Below are 12,849 nucleotides of genomic sequence, written 5' to 3'. Positions count from 1 at the left end.
ACCTCCATAGAAACCAGAATTTTCAAGTAGCAGTTATATAGTTTGGTTTAGGGGAATTTTACTCTGATAAACTGTGTCTGTGTCAAAAACCAGTAGATCATCTAGGTAACACCAACAGATTGTCTTCGTTTTTAGTTGCCATTCAACAGATAGGAAACAACCGGTTCATTTTACTTGGGTTCTCTTTGAAGGTGCACTTGCTTAGTGTTTTGCATTAGCTGGGTTTATTGGTTGTAGAAATACAGTTACACAGATCGAGTTTGATTACTCTCAAGGGAGGTTCTTCAGGTTCTGATGTTCTATATTAGTTATCTTCTTTCATTCACTATAGCATCCCTGTTTTTTACATATTCCTCAAGACCAGTTGATTGAATTTTCAGAATGCTTAATCACAGGTCACACAGTCAACGGATTTCACTGAGCTTGCAAACCAGGAGCCATGGCTCTCATCTATGAAGTTGGTTGTGAAACCTGACATGCTCTTTGGGAAACGTGGGAAGAGTGGACTTGTGGCCCTCAACCTAGATCTTGCCCAAGTTCGCCAATTTGTCAAGGAGCGGTTGGGAGTTGAGGTACTGTCATGACTAGCATCTTGCCATGCTTTTTTTTGAAGGTCACCTTGCCATATGCTTTTACCAGCACAAACCTGATCGTTAAAGCTATTTATAATCTGTATGACTGAATTTGCTCATGTATCTAGGTCGAGATGGGTGGCTGCAAAGCTCCAATTACAACCTTCATAGTTGAGCCATTTGTGCCGCATGACCAAGAGTATTACCTTTCCATTGTATCAGAAAGGCTTGGCAGCACCATTAGTTTCTCAGAGTGTGGAGGTATTGAGATCGAGGAGAACTGGGACAAGGTTAAGACTATCTTTCTTCCCACAGAGAAGCAAATGACACCTGACGCATGTGCTCCATTGATCGCCACCCTGCCATTGGAGGTCAGCTATTGCACTGTTACTTGTTTATTTATTATACCATTTGTTTTGTTCCCAGTAAGGCTTGGAACTCGCTGCTGCTGGTCATTCTCAGATTCTTGATTAACCATCAATTCTCAGTTGATTCTCATTGATGATCCGTGCTTGAATTTCAGGTCCGCACAAAAATAGGTGATTTCATTAGAGGTGTATTTTCTGTTTTCCAAGGTACCTCACCCTTGCTTTTCAAAGGCAGACAGTTTGTAGTTGTTGCTTTTCCAGTTTCAACACTCAACGTGTGATGCTCTTTGGTTCTTTTGCAGACTTGGATTTCTCATTTCTTGAGATGAACCCATTTACCTTGGTAAATGGTGAACCGTATCCTCTGGATATGAGAGGAGAACTAGATGACACAGCTGCTTTCAAGAACTTTAATAAGTATGATTCAGGCTTTTGATGTACCTCACAGATCCCAGTTGCTTCCTTCATATTAGTCATACCAGCCATATTTATGTGAAAAATATAGGTTTTTCTACTGTATTGTTAATCATAATGAGTGCACGTTGTATTTTTTTCATTTGTTGTTCACTTGGTGATGGACTTGTGGACTTTGATGGACTTGTGGATTTATTTGGATGGACTTGAGTACTTATTATTATATATGTGATATATATTGTGATGGATGTGATATGTGCGGATGGATGAGATATATATGTGATGGATGAGATATATATATGTGATGAATGAGATATATATGTGATATATGTTTGTATGAATTTATTTGGCATGATGGAATGTAAAAAAAATTAAAAATTGCCATTTTTGGTCACTTTGCCGAGTGTTGCACTCGGCAAAGGAGTCCTTTGCCGAGTGCCATGGTCACAGCACTCGGCAAAGCTGGAAAATGGGCGCCCAGAAAACCAGTTTTCCAGCTTTGCCGAGTGTTGTGACCATGGCACTCGGCAAATAATTTTTTTTTAAAAAAATTCCAACTTTGCCGAGTGCCGGACAGAAGGCACTCGGCAAAGAAATTTAAAAAAAAATAAAAAAATCTTGTCGAGTGCTCTGACCATGGCACTCGGTAAAGAATTTTTTTTAAAAAAAATTTAAACTTTGCCGAGTGCAGGGAAGAGAGCACTCGGCAAAGAAATTTAAAAAAATATTTGCCGAGTGCCAGCCAGAGGGCACTCGGCAAAGAAATTTAAAAAAAAAAATAAAAAAATCTTTGCCGAGTGCTCTGACCATGCCACTCGGCAAAGAATTTTAAAAAAAAAATTAAACTTTGCCGAGTGCGGGGAAGAGAGCACTCGGCAAAGAAATTTAAAAAAAATTCAAACTTTGCCGAGTGCCAGCCAGAGGGCACTCGGCAAAGAAATTTAAAAAAAAAATTAAAAAAAAATCTTTGCCGAGTGCCTCAAGGCTTGGCACTCGGCAAAGAAATTTAAAAAAAAATAAAACATCTTTGCCGAGTGCCTGAAGGGTTGGCACTCGGCAAAGAATTTTTTTTAAAAAAAATAAAAAATCTTTGCCGAGTGCCTGAAGGGTTGGCACTCGGCAAAGTGACCGTCAATGAAACCGGCGCCATGACGGTCGCTTTTCTTTGCCGAGTGTCACCGGGGCACTCAGCAAAGCCTTTGCCGAGTGCCCGATAAAAGACACTCGGCAAAGAGACCTTTGCCGATCAATTTTTTGCCGTGTGTTCTTTGCCGAGTGCTGCACTCGGCAAAGGCTTTGCCGAGTGCAATTTGACCTTTGCCAAGTGCCTCAGACACTCGGCAAAGAACCTGAATCCAGTTGTGCCTGGGCCAGGCCTGGAGGACCTCAACGCTAAAGTTGGTACCGAGGCCATTTGGGTTGGCGATGTTCACCCGCTCCGGGATGCCATCGTGGTGACGACTAGCCACAATGGCGCGGACGGAGGAGTAGTCACCGTCGATGCAGTCGGCGTCGATCTCCAGCACATCCCCAATGCCCCGGAGAGCCTCCGGGATCCCGCGCAGATTCCAGTGCTCGGGGGGGAACCGAGTAGCCTACACCGCCAAGTGCCATTTAGGCTCATGGAGTCATGGTTGAAGCGGTTCTCCCTGAGCTCCGATGGGACGATTTATGACTATCCCACAGTTGTAGTGGATGGGGTACTCAAAGACCACCTCATCGCGACCCAGGGCGGTATCAAAAACCACCATCATAGCCCCCATGGATGAGGGGAAGAGGCGGAACCGGGCGTCATGAGCAGAGAGCATGATGACCGCCTGGATGAAGGCCCCCGGGCTGTCGTTAGGACCGACCAGCTCGGTGTAGGCAAACGCAACCTGATGGGAGAACCCTTGGTCGCCATCGCTGGACATCCAGATGACCTCAGTCACCTCTGGGCACTAGTAGAGAAACGACATTTGATACAGTTCGAAATTTGGCTTTAGTCCCGGTATATTTCGCGCCCGGGACTAGAGAGACCTTTAGTCCCGGTTTGTAGGTCTAATCGGGACTAAAGGTCCCTGCCCAACGGCTACTGCGGCAGACTTTTGCTGTAGGGGACCTTTAGTCCCGGTTGGAGCTACCAACCGGGACTAAAGGTTAACTTTTACTCTCGGTTGGTCCCTACAACCAGGAGTAAAAGTCTACTCCTGGCTGGAGGCTCCGTCCGGGACTAGAAAGAGACCTTTAGTCCCGGTTGCTGTCTCCAACCGGGACTAAAGCTTGAAACTGTAACAGGCAGCTTTTGAGCTGACACTGACAGGGTGCTGTCCCCTGCTTGCATTTGTTGTCGTGCTTTACTTGTACTAGGAAGTAGCAATATGTATCAATTAGTCCCGGCTCTACTTGTTGCCGTGCTTTACTTGCCGTGCTTTACTTGTACTAGGAAGTAGCAATATGTATCAATTAGTCCCGGCTCTACTTGTTGCCGTGCTTTACTTGCCGTGCATTTGTTGCAATTAGTCCCGGCTGGTATTATCAGCCGGGACTAAAGGTCTTTTAGTCCCGGGCGTTTACAGGAGCCTCGATGGGCTAGCTCGACCTGAAGCCCACACATAGGAGAGAGCATATACCAGAATGGAGTGCCCCAGTACGTAATATGTTGGAATTGCTGGCCAGTCCCACCTATTAGCACCACCTCGCTTGCTCAAAAGAGTGAAAGCTAACTTAAAAGCTCAGCTCTGAAGCCATGCACCACGATCTTACTTGAATAGGATCTGTTCTATAAGATCGTACCGCTGCATCCTTGACTAAACATTATAAACGTGTAGAATACGTATATTCTAGCAGCGTAGAATACGTATTCAAAAGCCAAAACGAATCATCAATTGAAAATAGAAACAAAAAAAGAAAAAATATTGAAAGTCCCGGTAGCAGCGTAGAATGCGAACGAAAATTGAAAGTCCCGCTAGCAGCGTAGAATGCGAACGAATCATCAATTGAAAATAGAAAAAAAAGAAAAAGAAAATAGAAACAAAAGAAAAGAAAAAAAAGAAAACCTTTAGTCCCGGTTGGTAATACCAACCGGGACTAAAGGGCCGGCCCACGTGGCCAGGCCGGGAGACCTCTTTAGCCCCGGTTAGTATTACCAACCGGGACTAAAGGTGGATCTTTAGTCCCGGGCGAGAAACCGGGACTAAATGAGTGGCCCTTTAGTCCCTGATTCGTGCTCCCGGTTGGGAAATCGGGACTGAAAGGGGTTGAGAACCGGAAGTACAGCTCGTTTCTCTACTAGTGGGACGCCGTCCATATCCGGAAGAGAGATGTTGTCGTTGGGGTGGCATGGTGGGGAGTCGACCTGGTCGCCAGCATCGGCAACGACCGGAGCAATCATAGCCATCGGCGCCTGGGCAGGCAGAGGATCATGGACCGGAGAGGGAGAGCGGGACTCCCTCTGAGATTGCTCAACAAAAGACGCCCAGCCGGAAGGCGTGGGGGAGTCGGAAGCGTGAACCTCCCAGATGAGGTCAGACCTCGCAGGGGACGTCGCCCTGCGGTGCCCAAGGGTGGACAGGCAGTTGTGTGAGCCAACCCAGCGCAGCGGGGGATTGAACAGCGAGGGATCGGACAGATCTAGGGCGGCGGCAAGGGGGGAGGCGGCGTGAGCAGAGGTGGAGGTGGAAGCATCCGGGGAGGAGGAAAAGTTGCTGAAGGCAGCGCGAGCGGGTATAGGGGATAAGGTAGCTGTGGGCGCAGGGGGCGGCGGGTGGGTGACCACGCTGTGACGCGGAGACGCGGTCTGGGAGGTAGGGTTGGGAGTAGGTGGGGGTGAAGGGGAGCGCGATGCGGGTTGGGACGGAGCAGCCATGGCCTTTCCGCGGTTAGGTGAAAGCGGGGGTGTCAGAACGCGCGCGGTGCGTGGCGAGAGCTATGGCGAGCCGTGGACGCGTGGTGAGCGCGTGGGTGGAGACCGGGCCCATGGCGAAATCGGGGACCGGTCCCGTGCCGAGGGCGAAGATGACGACCAGGACGAAGACCACGCGCGTGCACCTGTCGGCGAGGACGTATCGGCCTCCACGGAGTCCACGGGGTCCACCTCCCTTGGCGGCGACACGGAGCCGGAGGAGGCCCGGGAGCGCACGTCGTGGAGCGGGGGAACATCCTCCTCGGAAGAAGCCGAAGGAGAGCTCCCATCTACACGGCGCAGGCCAGCGCTTGCCCCAAGAGGAGCCGTGCACGCAGCCCGGCCCGCAGAGTCCACGCTCGGCGAGCGGGACAATGAGGATTGGCAATTGCGACACGTGTCCTGAGATCCCACAGCGATGGCAGCGTACCGGGTCGCGGCAGTCCTTGACGTGGTGGTCGACGGCGAGGCAGTGGAAGCACAAATTCGGCGAGAGAGGAAGCTCGTGGGAGCATGAGGGCGAGGAGGCAGCGGAGGCTTGAGTACAGCAGCAAGGTAAGGCTTATCCACATCCACAGTAACCGCGTGGGAAGCTTCGCGGTTAAGGCTAGGCGCGTCGGGCTGATTGCAGTGTCGCACGGGGGTACTGTTGTGCGCAAGATCGTCAATCGTGTCAGGTAGGGCAGCATTGGGGGCGGGCAAGGGAAGCAGAGGGGGAAGCGTGGCGGCCGGGCCATCACGGCCCAAACAGAGAACGAAAGGGCGCCGACACCCCCTTTTTGTCACCCTGTCAGAAACAGTGGCACAAGGTTGGTGGGCCGGTGGTTTTGCATTGAATTGCATGGCCACCCGTTGCACCGCGGCCACGACGGCCGCCTCATCGCCGTGGATGGCGAGCTCCAGGGGGCCGAGCCTAAGGCGACCTCGCAGGGCAACTAGACGAGCAACATTCTCGGAGGCGACTGTCACCTGGAAGAGGAATGGGCTACAGGATCGTGCAAGAAGTTTCACCGGCGGGGCGGCGAGACAGTAGGAGAGGAGGTTGGAAACTTGAAAAGGGTTCAGCGGAGGGCAAGGGGAGGAAGGAGTGCCACGCCGAGGAACATCGGTGCGACGATGGAATGGCAGTCCTGGAGGAGCTGTTCCTGGAAGTCGATACCTGGTCTCCTTTTTCCGGCAATGACGCGCACAACTCCGGGGCGGTCGACTGGCTGCTCGGAGCAAAGCGACCGGTGCATCTCCGGTTCCGGCTGCGGGGAGGCATTGTGGCTCTGGATCGGGGTGGTTGGGAGGGGCGCGGGGGTCCGAGGCGATGGTGGTGGCGGCGGCGGTGGGGGGGAGGGAGGTAGCGGTGGGAACATCGCCTCAGCTCCCGGCCTTTTCATGATGTTTTCTTTCATCCAAGGGATTCAATGCATTGATCTGAAAACACTCACCCAGGAACCAATGGATATTTTGAATCATTGAGCATATTCCGTGTCCGACCAACGTCAGCATAACATACTCCACAGTACATGATCTTCAGCGCAACATCGCTGCTTTGCACTGCTCTGAAAATTATTATACACATGTTAGCTAGCTCTCTTAAGATTTAAGAAGACGTTACGAAAATGAAACCAATAAGCTAGCTGAACAAAAAGACAAGCTCTTTGCTATTATAACACTCAAATTATGTTCACCCAATGCCCCATACTAAGCATCAGTCATGATTTAGTTTGACAGAGCACAAGAAGAAATAGCTGCACTACTTGCTCCACACTAGACATGCTCATTTGAAAACAGGTATGGAACACACTGAAAACCAAACATAACATACATAAAAAGGCATGGAAGCAATACGGTCCGTAAATATCCCACTGAAATAGATATAGGCGTCTAGCATAGCAAGAAGACTGTATTCAGAGTGATAAAAATGATGCAACTTTTCATCAAATCAGGAGGGAGGGAAAGCCACCTGCGGTTAAAGCTGTATGGTGAGAGAACTCCAGAAGGATCTCTCGCTGCCCAAGCATTGCAGTTGCCGTTCTCTGATTCAGCAGCCATTTGAACTGAACTGCAGAATGAAATCGTGCCAAGTCAGTAAATCGAAAGAATCGGCTCTAACAGAAGCAGGGGAATTGAGTCAAATTGAGGCGGGCAGTACAGCTGTACAGGGGAGGGGAGGAAAAACAGACTCACTCCATCGTCGGTTCCTTCCGCACCGGCCGGTCCCCGAACTCTCCTCGATGCGAGCGCGGCAAGCAGGTTGTCGGGTATCGACGGGATGCATGTTGCGGCTGACGGCGATTGAGCATTTTATAATAGGAGTAGGGAAGAAGATGCAATTCCTTCCGCTGACCGCTGGATGGACTGGATTGGAGAGGGTGCCGACAGCAGTGACGTCGCGGACCTGGCTTACGGAGTTTACGGGGCTTCGCCAGCGATGAGTTCATCGCTGATTGCACGGGTTGGCCTGTCCGAACCATCAGCGCATGTGTCAACCCCTTTCCCTTCCTTTGACGCCTTCAGGCTTCAGCTAATGGGAATTGGGATCAGGATCATATGAGTAATACCGTCGGGATATTCAGCCATGGCGCAGGAAGGGCAGACTGCCGGTGTGGAGCATCCTAGGAGCCGGCATGGAAGATGCAATCTTTGGCCTTGAATTCGAATTTGGCTGCTCCCTCAGCATCCGCTGGCTCCATCTCCATGCGACATGGCGGTGGTCACCAAAGGTCCCAATACCTGCAAGGACATGTCCATGGAAAATGCCCGCAATCTGTTCGTCACAAGGTTTCTATCAAAAACTTCTTTCCCTATCATTTATTTTGAGGAATTGCTCAGATTAATTAGGATAGGCAGGATTGGTAGACAACGATTACTAGATGGTCTGGGTGTGCAAGTTGAAACCTAGCTATGAAGGCTCGCATTGGTTTGTTGTGGCTCTTGCAAATATAATTTACTGATTTCTTTCAGATTTTTCTTTTACAGGTGGACACATTGTCTTTTCTAATCATAGTGCTACCAATATTTTCTCTATGCATTCAGTGATATGCTCTCAAGTAAACATATGTTCAGTCATTACAATCCAGAAGCATTACCATTTTTGCCACACTCTATTCAGGGGCATTGGGTGATCTCAGTCTCTGTTGTCACACTGAGCTATGTTATCTAATTGACACAATTCAGTGATGTGCTCTGAAATCGGTGTGGTCCATCAGTTGCTATTTGCTCTTTTAAACATAATTTAAAATTGACAAGATGCTAAACAAAATACATACATTCCAATTTCATCATGTGTATGACATGGTTATTGGTAATTTTTTATTACCACTGATCAAGTATAATGTGGTGCTAATTCGTTGCACATGATGACCTGAACAAAGTTTATTCAGGGGCTTACATAACTTGTGCAGTGGAATATGATGGCTTCTGCTTAACATATATAAACACTATCATTTTAAATTTCTGGCTCCCACATCTAGTGACCATGATACTTCATGTTACTTTCTCTTGAGGTATTTCCATTATCTTCAATCCGACCTTGCCATATTTTGGTATACTGCTTTATTCTGTCAAGCAACCAGATGACACTAACATTTTGAGGTACATGCTATGCCTGCATGCATGCTTAGAAAATTAAATTCATGAATAATATTGCATGTTACATTGGACTGCAGATAAATCCGTGTTTCTGTTTATTGAAAAAAATATGCAGAAAGAATTTGCTCAATTCACTTGTTTGTCTGAGCTCCACATTGAATCACAGTCTGGAGGCATGGGTCAGGTAATACAATCTAGAAATTTCTTGTTGAAAATGTGTAGGGTGTTCATTATCTTCTTTGTAGGGAGTGCCAGTTGCTAAGAAAACTGAAATACTTTTGCTTATCAAATTGATCTTGCTCGTCCCATTCAGCATTTCACTGTATTTTTGCTGGCTATATCTATCATCTCCAGGCCTGGATTTGTGAGACCCCAGTAATGGGCCTTGCGCCGGTCTGGTGGGTCGGGCCGAATGGCTGAATACTCAGAGTGATGCGAGTACTGTAGCAACGCGGAAACAGTGTAGCACCGGGAGTAGTACCACCTCGGAAGCTGAAGTTGAGCCCAACCAACTTAAATAGCCAGGCCAAGGACACGTAATTTTTGATTAACCATTTTTTACATGGATTCACTGAGTTTATCGATTTTAATCCAATCCATGCAACTGATGTCCAACTAACTAGGGCGGTACATTTGGGCTGTCGCGTGGAAATATAATTAAACGTTAGAAATTAGCAAATCATCTCAGGAAAATCCAAACTTGTTGTTTCCTTCACCCCCTTGACATGTTAAAGGCTTTGAAAAAGTTTGAGACCAAGACGGCAACAATAGAATTCGACTAAGGTAGTTAAATATACATACAACATTCCAAACCTAGCTAGCTAGCTAAATAAACACTAATCACTGTCAGAATCATTGTCCGGAGGGATGATCGGGCCATTCACATTGACATACACATGTAGCTATATAAGGTACACTACTACAGGAATCAATTTGCGCAGCGTGGCCAAATTGAGCTCCGTGGCGGGCACCTCTTTTGCCCGCCATGGTTAATCGGTGGCCGGCCACCGAGGCGCCCGCTGTGGGAAAAGGGTTTACCACGGCGGGCCACTTTACTTGCCCGCCGCAGGAAATCGTTATTTACCGTGGCGGGCGCCTTAAGACGCCCGCCACGGTAAATCGATTTACCGCGGCGGGCATCGTTTAAGGCCCGCCACGGAAAATCGAAGGCCCAATAGGCCCAAAGCGAGGCCCACTATTTCCGTCATCATATATATACACAGACTAGGGTTTCACTCGCACTCCCAGCAGCCGCGCCTCCCTCTCTCATCTCACTCTCTGCGCCGCGACTCCCTCCCACCCGCAGTCCCGCACCCCGACGTCCACCAGCCATGGCGTTCCGGCTGAGCAACAACCTGATCGGGATCCTCAACCTCGTCACCTTCCTACTCTCCATCCCGATCCTGGGCGCGGGCATCTGGCTGGGCCACCGCGCGGACGGCACAGAGTGCGAGCGCTACCTCTCGGCGCCGGTCATCGCGCTCGGGGCCCTCCTCCTCGTCGGCGCCTGCTGCCGCGTGACCTGGCTGCTCTGGGTCTACCTCCTCGCCATGTTCGTCCTCATCGTCATCCTCTTCTGCTTCACCGTCTTCGCCTTCGTTGTGACAAACAAGGGCGCCGGGGAGGCCATCTCGGGGCGGGGGTACAAGGAGTACAGGCTGGGAGAGGATCAGGAGCTGCCTCCAGGACTCCAAGGTCTGCAAGAAACTACAGGACAAGAACGAGACCGTCGCGCAGTTCATGGCTTCCGATCTCTCCCCCATCGAGGTAATTATTTATTTGTTTATTATTCATTCACGTCAAAACTCGATCGATTTCTTTTAGCGGTGACCGGATCCGGCAGGTGACGGCGTCCCGAGGCGGATCCGGTCGGTGGCGGCGCGCGGTGGCCGGATCCGGCGGGCGAGGACGGTTCGGCGCGGCGGCCTCCCTCCACCACGGCGGGATCTCCACCACGACCACGACGCCGGGATCCACCATGGCCACGACGCCGGGACCTCCACCACGGTCCCGAGACGCTGGGGCCCGGCCGGCTGCTCCTCTTCTCCCTCCCCGAGCGACACGGATCTGCAGCCGTGGGAAGCCCGGATCCGTCGCCGGTGGGCTCGCCAGTGGGCTCGAGAACGGGCTCGCCGGCGGGCTCCTGGTTTTTTTTTTGTTTTTTTAAAATGATTAACCACAACGGGCATCCTAACGTGTCCGCCGTGGTAAAAGTATATTTACTGCGGCGGGCACGTCACACCGCCCGCCGCGGTAAATCGGTTAACCGCGGCGGGCAAGGCCGCCTGCCGCGGTTAAGCCACGATTTACTGTGGCCTCTAGGCCGCGGCGGACGGCTTTGCCCGCCGCGGAAAACCGAAAACGCCCGCCTCCAGTAAAGTTTGTGTAGTAGTGGTAGTTGATGTCTTTGATCGTGTATCCCCTTTCAACATCGATGTAGGTCAATGCCCGTATGATTGCACTCTCTCGTGCTGCGTGAGACACATAGAGTGCTCGACCGTAGATGTAACAAACTGAAACATCTCTGTCCCTGTGAGTGAACATTATGCAGAATTGTTTGCCTGCTGCAGTCTGCTGGCTAACATGGTCAACCCATTCCCAATGGTACCCGAGTTGCTCCGTAGCTTGGTTTAGAATGGCCATCAAGCCACATGAAGCATAGGTAACATCATGGTTCAAAATCTGCAAGTGGAGAAAAATAAAGATAATATTATTACAGTAAGAAATAGCAAATAATATGCAAGACTGAAGTATCAATATATGTCGATTTTACCAAATCATAAGTGTTGTTGCTCGCATTCCATTCGCTAATTGTCGGAACAGTGTAACCACTGTACCGCAAAGATAGCTCCTTGAAGTACGAGAAATCAGGCACTTGATAGGAAACTTGTCGAAGTGACTCTAAACAGAGGCTGACGGCACTGAGTTGGGCGCTTCTCATGGTTGCGCTCTCTACCACCCTCCAATGGATAACGTCCGGGGGTGCTAAACCTAAGTTCACACGTCCAACTCCGACTATTGGGAACAGGTACCGTGTTCACTTCGATGTCATTGACATGGAACCAGCTAAGTACTGAATATAGCCAATCTACTGGGGATATAAACTGCGACATATAAATACATTACAACACTTAGTTATTGGGAAATATTACACTTATTTGTTAGCTAAAAAACAAAAGATGTTAGAAAATATTTCATACAATAGCTGGATGAGGGAATTGCGGAACGGGCACATCAGGAGAAAATGGCTCATCGTCTGGGTGGTAACCCGGTTCTTGTGGTGGGGGAGGGGGAGGTCCGTTGTTCATGAAACCAGATCGATAAAATTTAACCATAAATATAAGCACAAAAATACCTCCCAAGTAAGTAAATAAAAGAACTTAAATAATCAAATGCGAGAAATATATACAAATATGTATATGTATAAATCTAGAATGCAAATATGTATATATAGAAAATATTGGAGAAGACATCATATGAATACTAATGAAATATCCGGGAGCCATTGTCAAATCACATAGAAATGGAACTCAGTGTGCATGACTGTATGGGGTGGAATGAATATGTGTATGTGGCCGGCGCCATATTATATAGAGGTTGCGGGCACATCACTGCCGGTTATTGCTGCATGTCAGCATTTATTTCTGCATGCATGCAAAAGCTGACGTGCAGGCACATCACTGCCGGCTTTACACCATAACCGGCAGTGATGTGCCTGGCACGCTAACTTTTGCATCCATGCATGCATGCAGCAATAAATGCTGACATGCATGCATGGTAATTATATAGTAGTGCATGCAGCACTATATAATTTGTATTTGTTTTTTGGGATGCTAATTTAATTTTACACCACTATATATATATGTACAAATAATGGATAGTAGGAAGGCAAGAACAATGAAATATTTATTTAGATAGAGTACAGAAGTAGAAGACAAAAAATAAAAATCATAAAAATAAATTACATATACGATAACAAAGACCTTACACTAAAATAACATATACGATAACAAAGACCTTTCTTCATACA

At 48.7% G+C, this 12,849-nt stretch overlaps 2 protein-coding genes and 1 pseudogene across 2 annotated transcripts; 2 read left to right on the top strand and 1 right to left on the bottom strand.

Moving 5' to 3' along the window:
• The first annotated feature begins 373 nt into the window (after positions 1-373).
• LOC136506016 (ATP-citrate synthase alpha chain protein 3-like) lies at positions 374-1,472 on the top strand. The gene is made up of 4 exons (XM_066501143.1): positions 374-572; positions 701-943; positions 1,096-1,147; positions 1,243-1,472. Exons 1-4 carry the CDS (start codon positions 453-455, stop codon positions 1,374-1,376), a joined length of 549 nt encoding a protein of 182 aa, XP_066357240.1. The 5' UTR covers positions 374-452; the 3' UTR covers positions 1,377-1,472.
• On the bottom strand, positions 1,383-5,201 carry LOC136503784 (uncharacterized). Its single transcript, XM_066498753.1, has 4 exons — positions 4,611-5,201; positions 3,070-3,294; positions 2,760-2,949; positions 1,383-1,402 (listed from the first exon to the last, which is right to left on the bottom strand). Exons 1-4 carry the CDS (start codon positions 5,199-5,201, stop codon positions 1,383-1,385), a joined length of 1,026 nt encoding a protein of 341 aa, XP_066354850.1.
• A 4,949-nt stretch (positions 5,202-10,150) lies between these two features.
• LOC136503783 (tetraspanin-8-like) lies at positions 10,151-11,401 on the top strand (annotated as a pseudogene).
• Positions 11,402-12,849: the final 1,448 nt, after the last annotated feature.

Source organism: Miscanthus floridulus, chromosome 14 (assembly GCF_019320115.1).
Source record: "Miscanthus floridulus cultivar M001 chromosome 14, ASM1932011v1, whole genome shotgun sequence".
In the NCBI taxonomy this organism is placed as follows: domain Eukaryota; kingdom Viridiplantae; phylum Streptophyta; class Magnoliopsida; order Poales; family Poaceae; genus Miscanthus; species Miscanthus floridulus.
Note: the sequence above shows the minus strand (reverse complement) of the source record. Positions and strands in the feature narration are given on the sequence as shown.

What these genes read in the sequence shown, in the direction of transcription:
- LOC136506016 (XM_066501143.1), top strand. Translation starts at nt 453, where the DNA reads ATGAAGTTGGTTGTGAAACCTGACATGCTCTTTGGGAAACGTGGGAAG. An exon ending in AGGAGCGGTTGGGAGTTGAG is followed by an intron (nt 573 to 700) that starts GTACTGTCATGA and finishes TCATGTATCTAG; the next exon opens with GTCGAGATGGGTGGCTGCAA. An exon ending in TGTATTTTCTGTTTTCCAAG is followed by an intron (nt 1,148 to 1,242) that starts GTACCTCACCCT and finishes GTTCTTTTGCAG; the next exon opens with ACTTGGATTTCTCATTTCTT.
- LOC136503784 (XM_066498753.1), bottom strand. Translation starts at nt 5,201, where the DNA reads ATGGCTGCTCCGTCCCAACCCGCATCGCGCTCCCCTTCACCCCCACCT. An exon ending in CCGCCCTGGGTCGCGATGAG is followed by an intron (nt 2,950 to 3,069) that starts GTGGTCTTTGAG and finishes TTGGCGGTGTAG; the next exon opens with GCTACTCGGTTCCCCCCCGA. An exon ending in CGCCAACCCAAATGGCCTCG is followed by an intron (nt 1,403 to 2,759) that starts GTACCAACTTTA and finishes ACTAATATGAAG; the next exon opens with GAAGCAACTGGGATCTGTGA.